General features: G+C 37.5%; 1 protein-coding gene across 4 annotated transcripts in view; it reads right to left on the bottom strand.

Annotated features, from left to right (window-relative positions):
- The window catches only part of PTPRN2 (protein tyrosine phosphatase receptor type N2), a 648,013-nt gene that overhangs the window by 422,552 nt on the left and 201,757 nt on the right, over positions 1–23,704 (bottom strand). For all 4 annotated transcript variants that reach the window (XM_083823703.1, XM_083823704.1, XM_083823705.1 and 1 more), the window contains one exon: positions 464–581. In XM_083823703.1, the coding sequence (XP_083679829.1) occupies positions 464–581 (118 nt within the window). The remainder of the gene's footprint in view (positions 1–463; positions 582–23,704) is intronic.

The raw sequence follows: 23,704 nt of genomic DNA, 5'->3' as shown, positions 1-23,704 counted from the left end.
TATACAATTACAGATGCTGTGTCTTCTTGTCCTCAATAACTGCTAAACTGCCCCTTGGTATCTATCAAGCCACGAGAAAAATGGCTTCTACAATGTAAAGTACAGGCAGAAATGTCCCAATCTTTTCTGCCATAAGATCCTGCAAGGATCTTCCTTCAGTTACAACTGTGTATTGGAAGAATAAGAGTTTGAAGATATTAATGGTTGCCCAGAATCTCATTTTTAATAATCATAAGATTTTAATAATCATAAGATAATCATAAGAACAGGACTGGGGGTTTTAATTCATTCTATCTGCTGTTTTCCTAACCATGTTTCCAGTGCTGTTGTACAACTGGTTTCCTTTTGTCACCTACACAGTGTTTTAGTGATGCATTTAATTCAGCTTCAGAACCAATCCGTTTCTCATCATTTGAAAAAGCTCCCCAAAACCTACCAAGCAGAAATACCATTGAAGACTTACCTTCCTGTGTCAGATGCTTCAGACACAAATATATCAGGGTGTCTGTTGTGGATTTTGTGAATGTTTGACAGTTCCTGACCAATAACATGCTGTGTATAATCATCTTTCCAGGTAAAACCTGATAAATAATGAAAAAGAGAAACAAACAAATAAACGAAGAAGCAAAACACTGCTTAGTAACTTTAAAGTTTGGCAATAGTATGTCCTATATTAACAATATAAAAAAACAACCAAACAAAAAGTTTTATTCAATGTGAATCCAACAGTGAACTACAGGTTCCTCTCTCCTGTAAGAAATTTTATTAATCAAACTTTTCCTAAAATGCAAGGAAAACAATAGATGACATGATGAGATTTTGAAAGAGACCTGATTTCTAACAGAATTTTAGCTAGTTACGAATAAACTTTTATATATATATATATAATAAAAAAATAATAATTAAAAATATATATTTTTTTTTGGAAATAGCTATGGAGAAGAGTTATCTCACTAGTTAGCTATTAAAAGACAGAGTGATTTAAAACTGGATGCTGGACTCATTTAATAGTTGCTTCCCACAGGTGATTCCATCACTTCTCCCCCATTTACACCACATTGCCCCTTCTCTTCTCTCTCTCCATAAAACTACACTTTTACACTATTAAGGAGCTGGTATTGCAGAGGAAATAAGTACTTTGTGTTTTAATCTAAACCATGTGGGGGTCAATTTATGTTATCTTTATACTTAAATGTTGTGACAAAGAACTTTACAACAAGGGGGAAGTGCAACTATGAAGGCAAATTCCAGTGATTACTTATTAATTACATGCACTGCCAATCTCATGGTAATTATACTTATAATAATGATATAACTCCAAACATAATTGTTATCTGATTTGTAGATTTTAGATGTTGCAGTAACTCTTTAGTTCATAGAACTTGCCCATGCAATTCTCTGTAATTATCTAATAACTAAATATCACATAATTGCAGAGAATTTATGCTTTTATGCCACGTGCAATAAACCACCACAAAAACCCTGAATGAATATTAATAAAAGTTCCAGATTTGGTGATCCTGCTAATATCTTCCTGTAAGAAACTGCCTAAAGAAAAATCCTCTCTAGCTGCAGATGGGAAGGGATGCATCTGGTTGTTAGAACCAGCCTCAGAAGGGGAATTTCTGGCTCAGTCACTATTTCATGCACATGCTATAAACTTCAGCACCATTCACAGTCAACAACAGAAGTGTTGGTATAGGCACTCTCTTAGGATGCAGCTAAAGCATCATCAGTCTCAGTAGAATCGAGAACTTGGCCATTTCACTTCTTGGATGAGTGCTTTATCCAGCAGGCTATTAAAAAAAAGGGTTATATTCTCCAGATTTTTCCAGGGTATTAAGGTGGTGTTCATTCTCTGTTTACTTAAGCCTGGATTTAAAAAAAGAAGCTTAAATAGGAAATTTGTCCATTCTGCCAAAGGAGAAAGTTGTGAGCATGCAGAAGTAAAAATAACTTCAGAATTTATCAAATTTTCAGCCTCGGTGAAGGTCTTTTCCAACCTTAATGATTCTATGATTCTATGAAGTTGGGTGTAACATTAAACAGGCCAAAGAAGTATTCAGACTGTGCAGTTGTCTGGGATTTAGACAAGTTTTAGGGGAAAAAAAAAAAGTCCCGATTTTGGAAAGATTTAAATGTACTGCAACACAAACTTCATTGTTTTCCAGTAATGAAAATAATAATACACAAGATAGAACCAATGTAGGTATGCATGGGATTTAACAAACAGAAATGTTCTTTGACACCTGCTTTTTGTTCCTTTTTATTGTTTTCTTAAATAAAAATATTACTCAAGTTTATTGAGGAAACACTTCACCTGAAATCATGTCAGATGTTAATGGCTACAGTAGATGATTCCGGACCCTTGGGAGGGGGAAGAATCTCCAAGATATTTTTAGATCTGATTCATCCTTTTCAAATGCAAATCTCACCTTTTCAAATGTGCCATGTAAGTAGATGGATTCAAATCAGTTCACAAATCTCAATCTAAGCCTGCTCAGAACAAGTTCTTATGTGAATACACAAAAATGAGTCACCACGCACCTATGATTATTTTGGCGTAGTGTTATTAAAATTATTTTTACATGGAGGTTGATATATATATATTTATATGTATGTATGTTTCACTTCACTTCTCTGTTGCCTAGCATTACACATTTCTACTAATGTTAAAAATTCATCCCGGAGAAGAAATGTGATAACATTCAGATTTAGAAGTGCAACAAAGAAGTTCAGGTAAAGTACATATATATGTACTTTACCTGAAATTCTTATATATAATTAGAACTTCCATATATAATTAGAATAGCTATAAAACTACTATTCTTTGTTTCCGAATTCACTACAGTTTCACTTTGCAACTCTAAGCCAATACTAGCCCTATTAAATGCTAAAGATTATTCAGTAATTACTGAAAAGTTTGAAGAAAAACACACAGAGCCACTCTCAAGAGTTTTGTTGAAATTAAAGCATGAAAGAGTTCATCTGCAGTATCTGCATAAAGACAAGAAATTAATCTCTCTCAGTCCTGAGCAATATATTCAGGAGCAGACAGAGGCGTCAATAGTTAGGTAGGTCTTTATGTCTCCATGAAATAATGTTTTTGGTAAAAAAGAACAGCAAAGCATTGCAATCCCAATTCTCACTAGTCATAACTGTGTCTTTTGTTAACTTGGGTGTACTTTCTTTCTCCTGATGCACAATTTTAACATTTTCTCAAAATGCATTTCCAACCAGTACAAGCAAACAGTACTTAAAGCTGAAAAAGAACATAACTGTGGCATTAAAAGAGAGCAAACAGAGGAAAGAAAAACAGAGTATTTATTATAGAGTTTAAGAAACTAGAATTAAGGGATTGTGCCTTCTCAACTGTATCTCCCAGCACTTGTAACTCAGATAAGATTTAGAACAACACGTGGATGAAAAATGCATGCAAAATCATCTAGTTCAAGGAAATCTCCCCTCTGCAATTGGTGAGCACTGCTGCTCCTTATGCAACTATCTCCAGAACTGCAATGTTTCTAAAGCCAACCTTCTGCCAATCATTTTCCAGCATTGTTTCAGTTACAAAAAAACATCTCTCCCACACACTGAGCTCAATAGAATAGCACATTCAAGAATTCTAATACCACGCTGACAGCTGCAATCAAAATTAAGGTTGAGAAGAAGCACATGACGCCATACAGTGATTTCCTGTCCCCTTTGTCTTTGGCATCACACCTAGCACCAGCTCCCGGCTCACCACCCAATTATAACAATTTGCCTCCACTGGCTGAGCAGGATCACAGTGGTGCTCTTGTACACACATTACTTCCACGTCACTAACGGGGAGTGGTACGGGGGGACACCCAGCCTTATGAACCCCCGCATCGCTACCCACCTGCACGTCCTACCGGTGAGTTCTCACAAGCGGACAATGCCGAGACGTGAGCAAGAGAAGGAGGCTGGTGGCCACTGAAATGACGCAGGTACAAAATTGCTCTCAGCTCAACAGCACTGATGGTTGTGAGTCCCCATGAAAAAAAAAAAAGCTATAGATAGAAACCTTACCCACAAGTAGTAACCCTTCTTGGTGACAGAGCCCAAAGTCGAATTATTTTCTTGGTTGCTAAATTGAAATTCTGTAACCTTAATGTATGTGAAAAATTTGTGATCATGTAGAGGCAGCAAATACAAGACATGAATACTTTTATAAATCCCAACCTGCACATCAAAGCCAATGGAATTACTCCAGATATGATCTGGTCTCTTTCCATATTATCATCAGGGATCTTCCTGGATCTTTTCTTTCCACTGCACAATGACTATAATTACCAAAAGTATAAAAATAATAATGAAATTAGTATTGTCTAGGTCCCCATTATGTTCAACACTTTGTCAACGGAGAGTCTAATAATCATTTTATTAATTGAAATCAAATCGAAAGCAAGCAGTGTTAAATAGTGAAGAAAACAGTTTTCACAAATTCACATTGGCAAAGATAATAGTAGCTTCTGCCTCCAAAAGTAAAGTCAAAGTTTTTTTCACGTGTATCATATAATTTCATTTTTACCTTGCTTCACTGGCTTTGCCACTATATCAATTACAGAGAAATATCTAAAAATAATCAATATTCAAACATGTCTTTACTTTTCTTGGCTGTTGAATTTTTCTACATAACGGCATCCTTTCCTGTGGTTTTGAGTCTGTTTTTCATCTTAGAGCAACTTGATGCCTCTCCTTATGTACCTGACCACATCTTTAGTGCCTGCAAATTAATTAGCAACTGTTGAAAACACTCATCTGCTACTTCTCCCTCTTAACTTAATCTAACTCAGAGTTATTGATACAAACAAAATTACTGATACAAAAAATCTTCATTCCTTCCAATGCCTAGGCAAGAGAATGACAGTTTTTTAACTTAGCAAAAGCATTCTGGTGTACATCAGTAGAATTTGGTTTAACTCCTTTGCAGCACTAACAGCTCTCAGCACCTGAGGATTTGGCCGTGCAAATCTTCCTGCTTGTACTCCCAAGCAGCCAACCTGCGTAAGGATGCTCAGGCTGCACAGGGATCTGGGAGCACTTTTAATGAGACCTGTGCCTGACAGCCTAACATGATGAGGCTCTTCCAGCTCTCGTACCACTTCAAATCCAAAATGATTAGTTCTGCATCAATATTTTGGCAACAAAATGATTTTTACATATCAAGTCCATTCAAAGTGACAGGAGATTATTATATATTGGCAGAAACCTATATACTCAAACCTGATCCTTCTTTGTCAGGAAAATCCCCATATAAAAAGGCCAAAAAACCTCAGAAGTATTCACACTTGAAGCCAGAACATATTATTATTTTTCAATTGTGACATTAATTTTTTCCACTTTTTGGTTTTATTATCCATTTTGTCCTTGTGCAGCATATGATAAAATAGGTTTTTCTCTGAGCTACCTTCAACTGCTACTTCATTTCAGCCAAGAAACTCTCAGTTGTAGAGCTCAGAGAATTTCACCCCCCATGCCATGTGTTGCAAATTGTTAATGCCTACTTGAGCTGTCAGAATGTCTGCAGAATTGGGAATGATTGGCTTTCTTCGCTGCTTTCACAACAGACAGGTCAACGTATAGACGTGGCTTTCTGCAGGCTGTCTTTCCACATCCTCTAGAGGATCTGCACTTGTTCTCATCCCAGACCTCCATTTTCAGATCTCAAGGACATGCCCAGTAATGTTCACATTTCAGGGCTAAGACAAAATTGCAGCTTTAATACTGAGGTTGGTGTGTGTATTAAAATTCATTCTTTCAATTACAGTTTTTTCTAATTAAGAATGCAGACCAAAGATAAAATCTTGATGTATGTCGTTAGAGTAAATGAAAAATAGAAATACTTCTGAAAGCAATTTTGCAATACAAGTTGCAACAGTAGGTTAATGGCAAAAATAATAATAGAGAAGTTGAACCCACTTCTGCGCAGTAAAGGTCACTACCAGCTTTCACTATAAACTATTTTTTGTTGTTGTTGTTTCCTTCCCTTTTCTCTTGCATTCCCTTGCAGTAGTGCTGAGTACCAGGTTTGCACTGGTGAGTTTTTTGCCCTCTTTTGGAGCTTCTAGTGGGAGCTTCTCTATAATGTGCAAGAATTTCAGTCACTGAATTCAGCAGCAGTTCACTCACACTCACAAGGCAAAAAGCTTCCACTTGAAAGAACAGATGAAAGGGCTGCCTAAGGATTACAGTTTCAAATTTTCATATATTGCTTTATTATACATAAAAGTGATAATCTCCATAGAATTAAATTACTAGCATGATCTTCTTACAGCCCTGATTTTAATTTACTCTAAGTAACTATCCCAGAAGGTAGAGGGAAGGCTTTTCTCTTCAGTTTTTTGGAATTTCTATTATTTGAAAAAGCCAAATGAGTGCTTCATTTGCCAAGAAGATTATAAAATACTCTCACAGGACTCAGTATGCAATGTTTCCTTACCTTTATTTCATCTCTTGTAGACAGCTACAAATAATTGGTTTATACAAGATAAAGTTTCTAAGTGTTACATAAGATTTTTCTGCCACTAGAGCTGATAGTAATAAAAGAATAATATGATAATGTAAAATATGTCATCTAACTTCCAACTAGAATAGACTACTTTCCAAAAACTAGAACAGAATGGATACATGAAAAGGATTTTGCGATCCTTGACATAAATCCCATGCTATCCACTATGTCATATAATCCTCTTCACAAACTGATGACCCTCAACTTTGAAAGCAGATGGTTCTGTTCACAGAAAAGAATTTTAGGAAGATATGCAAAAGGGAACTTCTTTCATGGTTACAATTTTATATTAATGTTCAACCTAGAATTAATTCATGGTCAGCTATATCTTTAACTTGAATGGCTCTCTGTGATGGCCGGGCTGTGACATACTTGTCAAAAAATAAGCAAATTAATATAGGGTGAGTGAAGATGCATCTTCTATTCCACCATTTCCTTCTGCCCCTGGACTATGCCGACATTTCCTCAATGCTGTTAGTTCAAGGAGTTTCCATGAACTCCTTGAAACATTCACATGCATCCAAAATCATGATACTAAAATAAACATGAGCCTGCTTTGCTTGTTTCAGTGAGCTTTGAACCCACCTGGGCTAGCTGACAAGCACATCAAAAAGCACGTGAGTATTCCAGATTTACCCCCCAAAAGCTTGACTCTAGTCCTACACTGTGAAACAGCTGCCTTTACCACATTCATCCTCTGCAGTTTGCTATTAAATTACAGAATAGTTATCTTTCCTTTTTCTGTTGAAATACTGTTTTGCTTTTTTTATTCCTTTCTCCTTCCTTTTTCTTTCTTATTATTATTCCTTTCCAAGACGCCTTACACCACTCTAAACTTCCATTCACCCATCTCATAATGCAAGATCTTTTTCATATGTGGAAATTGGTTGTAATACTAGACCATACAATGCAAAGAATGGAGATATTGTCCAAATAGTAGTTAACAATGCATATAAAATCAGCAGCCTTATTTCCCATTTCATTTTATCCATTTCATTTCATGCTAACAGTAGGATGACAGCCTTACTGTCATGAAAAATACAGTTCCTGGGGAAGGACTTTTGAAGTGCCTTCAATCTGGGAATTAAAACATCACTTGTAACAAGGCAGAATTGGTCAGAAGCGTCCTGGCACTTAAATAAGTATAGAAAATTATGTGGCTGTACAGGTTACACATATATTAGCAAATTCATCTCAGATCTGCAGTTCTTCATGTATTTTTAAATGCCTCAGAGCAGAACTGTTCTTTCAGATCCACATAGTGGCTCTCACCCCCATTTCATGTAGCTGCTGAACGCTCACTGATGTTTGTGAAAAATCAATTTTTGGCTGTCAGATGAGGGCTTGCAATTGCACATGCGAAGTCAATATAAGGGAGTGCAACATTGGGCACTACAGCAGTATCTGCAGCTGCAAATGCATCTTGGCATTTGGTTCTAATGTGCCTTTAAGACCAATGTATATATCTTTGTACAACAGTATAGAGGGAATGTTAGTATGAACCAGACTAAAGGGTTCTGTAGTATATTCATGGGGTGTAACGGGAAAATCTGACATACTTGAAACATTTTCTCTAGCAAGAGCCCTCAGTCTCCTATTCACTGTACACTATCCTATATCAAGACCAATGCAAATTAAAGGAGAAAAAGATAAATCTTTGATAATTTTAAATGACAGGCAGAAGAAACTTCCATAACTCTATATAGTTTGTGTGAAACTTTATCCTCCATTTTTCAATTTTAAGTCATTTCTCCTGGACTCCAAATTCCTCCAGGAGGAGGTCATATATTGCATGCATTTGTACAGTCTCTTGCTACAGCAATAACAACAGCAATAACAATAATTGTTAGTGTTGGTATTGTTATTAATAAAAACACGGCAGTTGAGGAAGTTAGGGTTCCCTCAGGAACCTTGCAAAGACCTTGGTGGCTGAAAGCCGGGGGGTTTCCAGGACAGTGCGTTAGCCAAGATGGCTTGCCTGAAGCAAAGACAAGCAATCTGCAGGTCACACTGCTCCCCAAAAAAGCTGATTAATGTTCCTCAGGTTTCATTTTGAATTCACCCCACGTATAGAAATGAACCCTATGTGGGTTTGTGAAACTCAGAAAGACAACGTGGCATTTTCAGCCTGAAGACTATTCGAATTATCTTCTTTTCTATTCTCTTGTGCACGTAAGCTTTGTGGGTTTAGACCTTCCAACAAATGAACCGGAGGATACAATACACTTTACTGCACATTGGATGTCAGAAATGTTTTAATTTAGGCATTTTTGGCGTGAGCACCTTAGGCCTCTGATTTACAAGCCAGTTACTTTTAACAAATTACTGTACCACATGGCAGCTAAGGAGCATTCTCTGCCCATGTATCTAGCTGATGTCCATGGGTAAAAATGAGATCACTTAGCTTACTTTAGCCAACAATGAAAAAGGTTTGGGATAAGAAGCTCTGACCAACATGGTTTACTACCTGATGTACATTTTCTCTCCCTTGTTTCCCACAGTTAATACCTCACTGAGCTTTAATAACATTTTTGGACAATTCATGTAGTGCTGATTCACAGATTCACACCAGTGCTCTGTCAGATGCATGCACTCTGATTTCTGGCTCCTTTTAGCTCCTTTCCTGCCTTTTGGGATGATCTCTGAATACCTAAAATGTGCAGTGCTTATGAGCTGTGATTTGATATTATCACAATGCCACTAATAAGTGCAATTTTGTCGAATCTCCAAGTGATTTTTTGAATAAGTTTTTGGATTAACTAAAATATTTACAGTGGAAGAGCTAGACCAATCAGATGTGAACTAAAAGTCCCTAAAATTTCAATCTTTGTGAACACAGTTCTAGCTAATGTCTGTTCACAATACATCACTACAAAAAGCTTCATCATTTTTTTCTTCTAACCATCGTATATATTAATATACAACTTATACAACTATATAAATCTAAATTTAAATGGCATTTACTGGAAACTTTGACATTAAAAAAATGCCTCAAACATGCCATGATGAAATAACCCTGACTTGAAACATACAGAGGGAATATAACAATCTTAACTTTCTTGGGAGCCATTTTACCCCATTGATTTTAAGGTTTTCCTTTGTGTGTTCTATGCTCAACCTGGATATCCTGAAGTAGCTCTACTATTATACCACCAGGGTCTATCATTAACTGCACTGCTCTCCATAAGAACCAGAGGGAACTTGCTCTGGGCAGGGACTGAACTTTGAGACGTAGCCTGGAGCAGCAGGGAGCCACATGGTGCTTGTACCCACACCAGAGACCAACAGCATGGACATCAGGGGACTGACAGCCTTTGCCTTCTTCCCAATCCACCCTTAAACTTTTGACGTGACACCAACTCTGTGACTCACTTCTCTATCTGCAAAACGAATATACCACAGCACAATTTCAGGGGTTAACGTTGTACTGTACGTTGCGAGCTCTTTCAGGTACCACAGAGCTGCACTGGCGTAAACAAGAAGCGGTGTGAAAAATGGGGTCCACCAGGAGCTGTGGCGATGTGTCATTAACTGAGCAGCAGGTAGTTGCTTTTTTTCTTCACTTCGGTGTGTTTCCACTATTTAAGGACTAGCAACTACAATCAAGAAAGTGAATGCATTTTCAAAAATACCATTAATTCCAGAAATTTGTCCATCAGCACTTCTGAATGGCATACAAAGCAGCAAACCTCCTTTGGAGCAAACAATGAAGTGAAACAGCAATAACATTAAAGCATTTCAAAAACATTGGTGGTGTAGCTCATATTTATCTTTCACTTAGTATTGTTACAGAAGATAAGTCTTCTGATCAGGGGCTGCTAGCATTAAGAAATAGTGATATATTTCTAGATAATTGAGTACTACCTATTACCATACTTTTGATGTGGTGGAACATTCATGTGCCTTGTTTTCCACTTCCTCAGGGTATCCTGGTTAAATGTCACATGTATTTTTCTCCCACGTTAAGAAAACAAAACCTGCATATTAATTCTTCTTAAGAGAGGTGTAAACGTAATAAGAAGGGAATATTGATTATTCTATTCATCTACAAACTACTCCAACACATATAAATAATACTGGAAAATGTAATGCAGCCTTAATTATCAGCAGTGCTACCCTCTGTTTATAACAGTCATGACAGATGAAACCTGCAGCAATTAATCTGATTGCTGTGATGGCAGTTTAAGCTAATTCACAACAAAAGATGCAAAGTAAAAAGCAAGCTATTGCACATATTTTAAAAACATACTGTTATTTAATATAAGACCTGTGTTTCATTGACCAGATAACTGCTCCTTAGTAATGAAATTCTGAACAAATGTCCCTGCAAAGGTATTTGAGAGTTAAGGTGTCCAAGAGCTCCACGAAGTCCTCCTTAGCTGTTCCCAGTACAAGACTGGAAACACAAAGAATTGCCCTTCTCTCATTCCAAAATGCTTGTGGTTTGGGTCCCCAAATCTGTAACCCAGAAAAACTGCCTAGAAAATGTTTGCTATCACTGCCCCCAAAGGAACAAATGTTGGAAAGGAAAGAGCAATGAGTGAATACACAGTTGAAAGTGTCCTGTTTCACTCATTTACTTGCTACAAACCTAGCCTTCAACTCGTGTTCCGTTCTCACCACCTCACACTGTGCTAGCAGCTGCAAACAGAAGAATATTCTCTTTTCCTAGGGAAACAACTGTTTTATTTTACACTTCATGACTACTTGTTTCAAGGAGTAAACCGGAATCTGGGATTGATTTGTTTTACTTACTACAGCCAATAAGATATAAACATGGGGCATCACAAATTCAACAAGCTATTGTTAATATGCTATTCCTACTCACCAGTGACTTCTCTCTCTCTATATATATGATAAACTACATTTATAGATTTTACTCCACTAATGTTAGATGACATAGGAAAGAAAATATTTCCTTCTGTCAATTATTTCTTAACTAAATGCCAAAGGTTCAAACATAAAAACAGAATAATTCTGTCCTGGCAACCACATAAGACTGTCCTTTGCACATTACATTATACTTAGCAGTTTGTCAGGTTTGATTCTTTTTCCTATACACAGTATAAGGGCATGCCCTTGAATCTTTTATACTTGTAAAAGATGCATATAGATCTAAATGTATTCAGTGTTTCTCAAGAAGATAATTTTTGATCATCTTATTTATTTGAACATACATTAAAATTGGTCAAAATTCAAAGACTACAGCACAGACACTCTTATGCCGAATTGATATGTAGTCAAAAACAATCAAGTTTCTCTTTCCTCACCCATTCTGTATTTAAAAACTGCTGTCATGTTGACAGCAAAGTTGCTATACTTTATGTGTGCGCACAATGTTTTGTATTTGTTGTGATCCCACCTTACAGCTGAGGCTATGTAAGATCATCCCTCAGATGGTCCAGCAGAAGTGCTACAGCGCAGGCAGCACTCAGAAGATGTCACCACTGCCAAGGCACTTCTACACCATGGAGCAATGGATGGACACGGGAGCTTCTCCTCCAGCACTACTGGGGACATTCAGCCAGATGGACCCAGCACGTCCACCACTCAGCCACTGCACAGCCTTGGGTGGCATGGAGCTTCGCAGGATGGGGATGGAAGGGAACTCACGTAACTACTGCACTGACAAAGCCAAATTTGGCCCTTTCCAGCTCTCCCCACACTAACTGGCCTTGTGTTGCTAATAGGAATGGGAAGCCATATGAAATGTTTCTATTACTCCTGTCATCATTTGCATTAAAGTCAAGTTACACAAATGTGGCAGTGCAAATGAGCATCTTAATAGTTGTAAATTATACTTCCTTACAGTGTAAGTTCTTCAAATGCCACTGGAGCATTGCAAAGCACTTTTGTTAAAACAAAAGTTAGATTCAGGAAAGAATAACTTCTATTGAAGTATTATGATTCAGTTGTCCCTTGCTACTACTCAAACATCCTCATGCATACATCCTTCTCCTATTATTCTTTGCATTAGTTTTGTTAGCCAGGGAAAGTTTCCCTAATATAGTTTTGACAATTCCATGTTTAATTTGTCTTCATTTCCTTGTGTCCTTAATAACACTATGTAGGCAGCAGATGTCAAGTCCTTCCAAGTGGAATGAAGCAGAAGTGAACTCACATCCCTAATAAATTGTTTATTGAATATTTATTTTTACTTGGATGACAAACCGCTAGTGAATCCGCTGGTGGTAAAGCCCATGCTTACATGCTACAGCACAACATTTATTGAAGCAGCTATTCTAGACAAATCTATATCGCATTTATAAATCTTCAAAACAAGCCCTAGTAAATGTCACTTCTTCTTAAATGCTCGGCAGAATCGATGACAAGTGATGCAGTCTTTGCCCTTGAAGAATTTGTGTGTTTGGATCTCAGTCCAAATTCTAAAATCCTTGTTCAGAAACACGTGGTGTAAACACGCATGCAATGTACAAGAGGTGTTGAAGAAAGAAAGGAAAAGTTACTCTAAATGACTAAGATGAATCCAAACAGGAAAATTATTCTAGTTTTTCAGCATAATCTGTATGAAATAGCCATTTCATACAAGAGCCATTAGCTTATTTCCCTTTGGCACTGAAATATTTTGCTGTGGTCTTCCACGTGCTACCCAAAAGCAGTTATTTTTGACATGTTTTTATGATCACATTAGGTACCTCTTGAAAGGCACCTAATATCAATAGGTATATCAATAGGTACCTTTCAATAGGTACCTATCACCTAGGTACATGGCACAACCTAGAGAAATGTTTTTCCATGGAAAGCATTGCAGCTTCTTCATTTTCCAGCAGGTTTTGTAACAGCCATTTTCTTGCAAAACCTACACTTGTTTTACTCTCAAATGCTGCTGGACATGTTAATTAAACAGACATTAGTCAGCAAAGCTTGCTACAAAAATGATGTTTTAATGGTAGGTGAAATCTTGGGGAGATATTCATTAATAAAATATAATGTGAAATGGAAAAAAAACATTGATTCAAATAATGATCTTCTGCTTATTGTTAGAAAAAGTCATCACAGTCAAAATAATAAATAAATTAGTCTCCACCTATTGACAGCTGCCAGGCTACTAACTGTCCTAGAATAGAAAACTGGCTTTGAAATGGGAATAGTTAAAAAGCAAACAAGAAAACACAGCCTAGATTGTGACAGTGTGCAAAAAATGACTGCTCAAGCACACATTCAGGAAAACAGAAGACAAAAGGACTATGAGATACTTTGTTACTTTTTATTCCCTTGTTGAACAAAGCACATTCACCAAAATAAATAAATAAACAAAATAATACCCCCCCCCCCAAAAAAAAAAATCTACTTCTAATCCTTTATACTTATATTTGAAAGACACACAGGTCAGATGAATAACCTAAGTCAGCAATTTTACTCTATTTAGTAAAATCCCTGGGGACAGTGTGTGGTAGCTGGTAGGAAGATGTTTATTGTGCTCTATGAGAATTTAGAAAATGTGATTATTACATTACTGCATATTTTTATTATAAATAAAAAACAAAGCCACTTCTCTTATAATTTAAATTGATGTCCACATGCATTGATATCTAAAGCTTATAGAAACGCTTAAGCATGCACTCTTCTTTTTCCTCTAATTCCTGTACGCTTTGTTAAATTGTTATTTTAATGCAACAAAAGCAGGATATTTTGGAGCTTTACAGAAGAGATGGATTACATGGCAGCCATTAAATAGCAGCAAAAGCATCACACATTACACAACACTTCCAAACTTGTAATGCAGAGTCTCTCTCTTCAAACACCAACCCTGAAGATATCTCAATTAATAGAAGGAAAGATTCCAGCCCTCTTGTTTGAAACTTGCTGAAAGCCAGGTGTGAAGGTGCTGGAAAGCTGCCCTTTTGCCAATTCTTCTGGCTTTCTGACAATGAAGTGAGAAGCTGCTGGAAGCAACAAATGATTCTCTGTAACTATCTTTTCAGTCTTTGTGGCTCTAATCCCATACAACTGTAACCGATGGCCATGATTTGGAATAATTTGGGTGACTTTTTAATGTTCCCAAAGTGCAATGAATTAATCAGGGTTAGAACAAGGCTTGAGGAAAGAAATGCGACCTGTTTATAGTATGGAATTCAATGAAATCTAAATAAGATACAATTTCCTGTTTAGTCATCTCATTCTTCCTTCTCCTCACTGTATCTCCCTACAAATGTTTAGGATTGTATAATGGAGATGAAGTATGACAGGTCCCTAATCTGCAAAACAATTGAAAAATGTTATTTTTTGCAGAGACAATCCCACATTCATCTGCTGCCTGATTTACAGTTTCCATCTGGACAGTTGGCAGTCACTCACAACAACTCAGGCTACCTCAAAACATAGCACAGAGACTTTGGTGAACTCTGATTTAGACACTTAGTACGGAAAGAACAGGTTCTTACTAAAATTACTTCCATTTCCAGGTATACTAATCAAATGAACAGTGGTTTTATCTCCATTTTTCCAAAAACAAAAAGGAAGAAAACCACTTTAAAGCTGAAATTATAATCATGGTAAATTTTTTGTTCCCTGAATCCCTCAATTCAGTGTGATGAGCAGAGAGATTTAGTCCATTCATTTCTCCTCTGTAACTTTTCTGTCTAGAAACAGATCTAATTAAGATGGTTTCCAAAAAGAAAAAGAAAAAATAAAATCACATGATGAAGAGAAAAAGGCAGTATTTCCAGAAACATCATTTCATTAGGAACGTTTTCCCAGCATCATTGTTCTCCCCATCGCACAAGAAAATGGAAGAGCAGGCACCTTCTCCTCTTCCTCTTTCTGTTACCCTGTAGTTAATTCCAACTGTGAAGCCAGTGACCCTTGAAATTATTTTCACATGCCTGGAAAACACATGTGGCTTTTACTTACCTTTATCTTTCTAGAATTGTTCTTTCAAAATTCTGTGTGCTCCCAGGAAAATATTAATTCACCCAGGATTCTCTTAACAAATATCAAAACTTAGCCTCAGTTTTAGCCTTAGAGACTTAAACCTCTAATGAGGGAATTCAGAGTTCAGCTTGCATTATTACCCACCAGTAACATAAAAACAGGTTCAGCATATGTAACAATGCTGCAGCTTAAGCACAGCAAGATCTACCCTGAACTTTCAAATCCCTGCTTCTTATTTGTACAAGCCAGGCTATGAAAACAGACATTTTTAATGAATTCACTGAGAAAACCTTAGTAGAAGTAGCAACAGCAGACTTAGAGCTGTAATATTTAAAGCAACTGCAAAATTGTGCTTTCATCAGGAAAGGAACAAAAGCTTTGTTACTTTTTGAAGCTTACATTTATATTCAGCATAATAATTCAAAGTATCATTCCCTGCCACTATTGGGAGACAGAGGTCAAATATGGCAAGTAAAAAAAAAAATTATATTCACAAGCTATACAAAAGAGAAAATAGGCTCAAATTGTATGAAGTGCAGTGACATTATTTAAATGTCTTTGTTAATCAGGGTCCTGACATAAGAGATGGTGCTGAGAAGAATTTGCTCTTCAGACTCTTCTCAGCATGGGTCAAATCTGCTTAATATTCCAAACGCTGAGTCTAGCTGAACCGTGTTACCCCTTTATGATCTCTCATCTATTTTTTTTTTATCCTTTGAATTCAGGATGCACTGGTATTTTCAGTTTTCATCACTGCTAAAAGGCAGGGAAGCTATAGTATAAACAGTGAAGTTCCTTTCAAGCCTTGTTTATAATGATTTATACATTATACAGCTGTTACACCTGCAGAAATTTTTGCAGAAAGTCAGAACACAAAAAAGAAGTCCGGGAATGTTTACTTTCAAGCTTATTTATTTTTTCCAGTTGCTCAACAAGAGAGAAAATGGGGCTATCTGCTGATTCATAAATGAGAAAATAAGAGCAGTCTGGTTTTGCCACCCCATATAGCCACAATAGTGTGAAGCCCCTGCAACGTGAAGACCAGTGAGGCCCACAGAAGCATTCAACATGCAGATGATGATGCTTACTTATCTGCACGCAGATCCCATTTGAACCACCCCTATGAGGACTATGAAGAATGTCCCAGATGGTCAATTGTCACTCTTTCACGGATAAATAAAAGATAAATAAAAAGATGAAAGTCATGGGGCTGTCGATGTTGGCCTGCACATTACTGTCCCCATTCTCCTGTGATGTTCATGGAGAGCAGAAAGGGTTACTTTAAAAGAAGTAGGTCTGGCCCTCCTGTTGGCACCACACTGGACAGGCTGCACTCTCTAATCACAAAATCAAGGATTTGTCTTCCTCTATATTTCCTCCTTCCCTCAGCATTTCTGTAGCTACTCCAGCCTTCGACAAGCCCCAGCCAGCTGCTTTCCCATCATACAGACTGGCTACCTGAGGGGTCTGAAAGCTGTTTTTGTTTCCCTACCAAAACACTCAATCCATAGAAGACTTTCTGCCATTTCAAACAAGACATACAGGGCAATGGGAGGACATAACAGAGCAGCTGCCCAGTTTATTTTGATTTATTGCAAACATTATGGGATCGCCCAAAGGCCTGGATCACAGTCCACTTGTGCTCAGAGCTGTTCCCCCTGTCTGCAGCACTGCAAAGCAGTAAGACAGATGAGCTTGTGCTAGACAAGATGAGATCCAGCCTACGTGAGTGCAACCATGTTTTCAGCGGGGATTTAGGAAGGACTTATTATTAAGACCAACTGCACACTTGCTGAAGATTTTGATAGCCTGACGTAACTGAAAAATCTGAAAAGTTGCAATGACACAGCCCAGACCTAGTCCAATAGGATTCCCTTCAGGCATTCGGGTAAGCGTACTAAGCTTTCACACTACTGACCACCATTTGTTAAAAGCTAGTTTCCAAAATCTTCCTGTTTGCAACCAAAACCAAGCCATTCATAGCTACTCACTACTCATATCCCATATTTACAGTTAACAATTTTATTTTTTTGAATTGTTCATAGAGATTCACAGGAATGCCCCACTTAGTTTAGAAGAGACTATTTAACTCAGTTTTGAGACAATTCTTCACCCAACCCATGTATGACACATGGGTTTTCAAACAACGGTGAAATGCAATGGACTGCTGACCAGCAACTTAGAGGACCTCCTTAGTCCAGTAACAGGGCTATTCTACAAAATATTTTCTTGTTTTCAATGGGTTTACTAAACATTTCAGTGTTTCTTGTCATTGGCTCCAATCCTGCTCCCTTATGTTCACCCTGCTGTAGACCCAATCCCAGTGAGAGCTTGAGGGGGAAGAAGGGGATGTTAATTAGAGCCTTCGAGGTCAGGAGGAGGAGGTAGAAGTGTTGGAAAGGCTGAAAGTGTTTTGATGCCTTCTTCCATGATCAGTACTGGCAGCAACAACCAGGTGCTGGTGCTGAGCCACTTCTGGAAAGTGTGGTGCCCTACACATTGTATGTACAACATAGCATAAAGGCACTGTGTGTTATTGGAGATGGGATAATTGCACTTCACTAATAGCAAAAGCCCTCGGAAGAACAAAGTGAAATAACAAAGAATAGATCACAGGGAGATGTATGGGATAATAGGAGGATTTTAGAAAAGAAAGGAGAAAAAGTTTAAGTTTCTTGCTCTTCTCACAATTTTCTTCACATTTTTTTCCCCTTTATCAGAACCAGCTTTGGAAGGGGAGTATTTAAGGATTGAAAGAGAACTTGTCCCTTCAGAGAACCAGTTTCACCAAACGTAATGTTGACAGGCACTGTACAGCTACTGTGTGTATTTGGGAAGACATAATAAATACGAACTGAAAAGGTCACATCTCACACAGGCACCTTTGACGACTCATGCAGACTCTCTCAAAATACAGCTCAGAAGTAGATACAGTAACACATTCCTTCCCTCCAGCATCCACAGTAACTAGGGTTTCAAAACAATTTAAATTTCCTATTAGAAATCTCGATTCAGGAATATACTCCACTTTGATTTAACATGTTCCCAGCGAGGCAGTTGTGCTCTTGTATTCCATTCGGCAGTCCAAGTTGGACATGAAATTGTTTCTTTTTCATGACAGTAAATAAAAACTGCAGTTTTCAAAAGAAACAAAATAGACAGCAATGTATTTATGACAATATCCTATTCACTCATGCTCATACCATACTGTCAATAAATAATAAGAGATTAATGAGATTTCAAATTGTAGAAAAACAATAAATAACTGCAATGCTTTTAAATAAAAAATCATGCATGACTTGATTTTTCTTCTTTTTCATGGTTAGCTCTTGGGATTGAATGGTTAATTTATTTTCTGAGAAAGAAGACCTTAGATAAGCTCAGTGGTTATATAGGCATGTCTGGGTTGCTAGGAATTTAAACTATCAGCTTGCAAATGGAGCTATTTCAGATCCCAGGTGATCCAAAGAAGAGGTTCTCCTCCTGCACTAAACGATGCATGGATTATGGAGAAAAATATAGCATGTGATCATGTCATCAGACACTGCACTGTAATGCAAAAGCACAAAGATGCTGAATTCAGGCAGTACAGGCAATGCCAGAATTACATTTGTCTACCTTCGGAATGGTTGATTGGCAGCCCTCAGAAGGTTGTTGTGTGTTGTTTTGTTTTGTTTTTTTTTTTAAATTAATCTTAACTATTGTGTACAACACACAGAGAATATGATACGGTACTGGATAAAAATGAAGCCTCTTATGTGCAAATTCTGCTTCTTAACTGTCCCGGTATTTTCCTTACTGGGACATGGGTATTTCAGTGGTTAATGATATTATATCCTCTGTATATGAGTTCACTCAAGCATATGACCACTTGATTGCCTCACATACACTGTTTAATCTAATTATCATAAACACTGATGTCTCAAGAATTTTCTGTGACTCCAAAATCTGTGGTCTTGAAAATAGGCATAGGTCTCTAAGCAATTTCTGAGCCCGGCCACAATACAGTAAACCTGTGCCACTTCGCTAAGCCTGATGCATCATTGATAAACACTGCTGAACCTGTTTCAACAATTTTCTGTACCTTGTGCTACTGTTTGCATTAGAACAGAGGCTAAAGCACCTATAGAATAAGGGCAGGAGCTTTGGGGAAGGGAAATATTTTTAATTGTTTTGTTTGTTTTTTCTAATACCTTACGTAAGCATAAGGAACACTACAAAGTACTCAGTAAGGGGGGGAAAAGCAGGCTTGAGTTTATCCAACAATGAAAGTAATCAGAACCTGTCACACAGTACATAAAATACGTTCAAACACATACTTGACTTTAATTTATTGGTGCTAAAGCTCCCACTGAATTAAACTGGAGTTCAGGGTGCTAAGCACCCCTGTAAATCAGCAGCTTCATGCACGCACGACTGCAGTCCCAGGCTGCCTGCTGAACAGGAAATCACTTTTATCATCGCAGCCAGTCGAGGAGCGAAGCCCATGACCAGAATGCTATTTTTATCTCCTGAATCTGTGACTCTGTGTAAACTATTTCTACAGGAAATAAATATGTAAAGGCAGCATCAATTATTACAGTTTCAATTAATGTACTGAAAAGCAGGAGATGCCATGCATAGCAGCAATGACTAATTTGAAAAAGGAATAAAGTCTATTTTTCAGATAAAGCTGAAGTCTTTTTTTTTTTTTTTTTTTTAAGAATTTAGGCAGGATATTTATTCTCTTTTCAACAAAGCAGATGACAGTATCCATGTATGATAAATATCTTCTTACTTCCTCTTCCAGACAAAGGTGGAGACACAAGGCTAGTTTTCATATTCGAGCCCCTCAATTATTAGTTTTGCTACCTTCACAGCCCTTGCCAAAAGCCTCAGCTTTCCTCTTTTCTTGAAGATAAAAGTAAAAACCCAGAATATGTGCTCCAGAACTTAGAAGCAAGACAGAGATTAAATACGTGTGTGTGCACCTGTGTTTAAATCACCAAAAAAATAATAGCTCATGTATCATCATGCTAAAACATCTTCACAATTGCCTATATGATACATGATTGCTGATTTTTACATGAAACACAATGATGAAGAATCTGATCTGGAATGTTTTGGGTCAGTTCAAGGGTTTGAGAAGAAACAGAAGCAGTAGCTAAAGGAATTTGCAGAAATTATGCTGGAACTGATTCTGTTTCCACTGAATTTGGTGAAACTGTCCCATGTGCTACATACACTCCAATTAACCCACCTCTTAAAATTATCAAAAAAATGGCCGGGAACAGCAGGGCAAATCCCTTCAAATCACTAGCTGAAGTGATACTGCTGCTAAAAACTCAGTACCCTACATTTACATAGTGCTGGCCACCCCATGGACGCTAACACACCTGTACCTCTTGTATGAGCAGCAGAAGTCATCCAAGCAGGGTGAGGTCCAAGCTTGACCCATGTCCAGGGGCCCTAGCTCTGACTCTGGACCAGGACAGCCGATGGTTTCTCTCCAAAAAAATGCATGACATTTTTCACTCGGTCAAAAAGGGAATCTCTGATCTCTCTAGGTATGAAAGAGCAGCCCACATTTAACTTCACACTGCTCAGATCCCTCTCATGCCTGAGTCTCTTAAAGCAGAGAAATATGGGCAGAGAACTTTTCTTTCCCTCCAGTCAACTGCAAACATATATGAAGATTTGATTTTGGGGAAGCACCTTCAACTCGATTCACTTCAGTTGCATCTTCAAACGCTCAGCCTCCCTGACTACCAGGCCATAAATACAGGAGAAGTAAATATCTGTACCCTGCAACCTCCCCCCTTCCTTTTGTGTGCCAGTGCTGCTCACAGGCTCCCGAGGGACTGATTCCTCCACACAACTGGCATTTCAAATTCAAGAACGTGCAATTCATTTTTGCCGCCCTCAACGATAACAAATACTCACTAGTTTTTAATTATTGAATCATTCATTTAACTTAGGATGCCTGAAAATGATCATTTTTATGGAAAGTAATGAATTGTAATTACAAGTAATAAAAATATAAGTAAAGAGAACACCCAGACATGCCACAAAGGAAATACCTCATTCTGTAAATGTGTTTAATTAATGATGATTTCTAATTGTAACACATTACTTACAGAATTAACATGTTTTATAACTATCTACTAACCCTGATTTTAAAAGTTATTTCAGCTACAAATGATTCATAACTTTTTTTTTTGAATAATAATTCCTCTGAATTCAGCCTTCCTAGAAGTAGCAGGAAGCAATTACAGGCAATTATGGTATCTTCAAGAAGGAACATAACCAACTGCCTGGATTCATGTGTAAAATGTTAAAAAAAAAAAAATTATAGATTGCATTGTAGATTAAAAAGAAAATAAAATAAGGAGTTAAAAAAAGCAAAAGGTAATTTTTCTCTCAGTATCTTGCAGATATTACAGGAATTTCTAACTTCCTGTTTACCTTGATTAAACCGCGGTGCTGGATGCAACCTGCAGCACTACCCTCATTGCAAGAATCACAGAGTGGCTTGGGTTGGAAGGGACCTTAAAGACCATCCAGTTCCAACCCCCTGCCATGGGCAGGGATGCTGCCCACTACATCAGGTTGCCCAGGGCCTTGTCCAACCTGGCCTTGAATATCTCCAGGGATGGGGCATCCACAGCTTCTCTGGGCAAACACAGACACCATTCCTGGACAATATATGTTTCTTGGACAATATAATTTTTCCCAAGCAGTCCCAAGTGGTTAAATAAAAAGGCCATCTCCTGCTGAAGACAACAGCAAAGCTCCAACAGTATCAAGTAAACCGTTCATTCTGGCTACTATAATACTGCTTGTATGAAACAACGAAGTATTGTATTTACCAGTGCTAGTGGCCACTAGTCTGACGTTATGACTGATTATGGCAAAATTCAAAATTTGAATCTAGATCTTCTCAAAATTTACCAGTGATGATATTCTGACAACATAGAATAATCCTTTGAACTTTTCTTCTCCATTTATTTAGCAAGCTTGGCAATAGTAATACTGTGCAGAGGGCTGCCTTATTCAAGGAAGAAATTAGTATCTAGACTTTCATTTTTCATATAGTATCAAGCATAATTAAGGTTGTTTCTTCTGTTGTTTATTTGTTTCTAATTTCCCATTTGAATTCATCTGGATTCAGCTTCCAGCCTACTCAGCCAATTCTTGTCTTTCTCTGCTATATTATAGAGGTTTCTGGTAACCAATATTTTCAACACATTAAGGCACTTCTGCACTGTAAACAAATCATCTCTCTTTCTTTGAAAAAAGCAGAACAGATGGAGCTGTAAGCTTCTCACTGTAAGACATTCTCTCAAAACTATTTTTTTGGCCCATTCCTGTACCTTCTTCAATTTGCCAACATAATTTAAACAAACACAGACACCAAACTGAACACGATATTCCAGTATCTGCCTGACTAATGCAATATAGATAGATAAATCACTTCCATCCCCATAAGTCACTATTCTAATTTGTACATCAAAGAGCTCTCACAGAAAACCCTGAGGAGTTGCATGTCCACCCTGGCCCAAAGACCGTTTTGAAGCGCAATCTCTGAGCAATATGGATAACCTCATTGCAACCCCCAGCCCACACTCTCCTTATGCATTTTATTTGAATGGCCAATGTTGGCAGGCATCCTAAATTTTTTGTTAGGCCTTAATTACTCTTCACAATTCCAATAGTCTTTAAATCATCTGGAAGGTGTGTGTTTGTTTTTTTCCCCACTGGCAGCCAGTACATGTATATCTCCACCTTACTGACAAGGCTGTAGACAAGAACTGGTCCAGCATCGACCCCTATGGAATTTCACTAAAAACAATCTTACTTAAATCTCATTATTATTTTGGGAGTGGAAAGCATCCTTCTATCCAGATAAGGCATGGTATTCATCTATGAAAAGATATTCAAAGCCACTTCCAAAGGCATAGAAAATGATGGGCTTCACTGTGTAGAAACATAAAGGCCATATATGAAAATAATAAGCGTGTAGCAAAAACAATGGTCCTTAAAAATCTGTTTCTTTGGGGCAATAATACTTAAACCTTGTGTTTTGCACAATAAATGTGCATTGGAAGAACACAAAATAATACTGAAATAAAGTAAAGAATGTATATGTTTATACAGATTTGGACCTCAAAAACAAGAATTAACCAAAAAAAATCACATAGCTACAAAGCAGTACAGAAAGCATGCTAGATGGAAGCACATTAATGCTTCCATAATGTTGGTATTTTAGTCAACACAGACTCTGTCAAGGATATA

The sequence above is a fragment of the Anser anser genome (genome assembly GCF_964211835.1).
Source record: "Anser anser genome assembly, chromosome: 2".
Classification (NCBI taxonomy): domain Eukaryota; kingdom Metazoa; phylum Chordata; class Aves; order Anseriformes; family Anatidae; genus Anser; species Anser anser.
The sequence above is the reverse complement of the archived record's forward strand: the minus strand, read 5'-3'. Positions and strand labels throughout refer to the sequence as shown.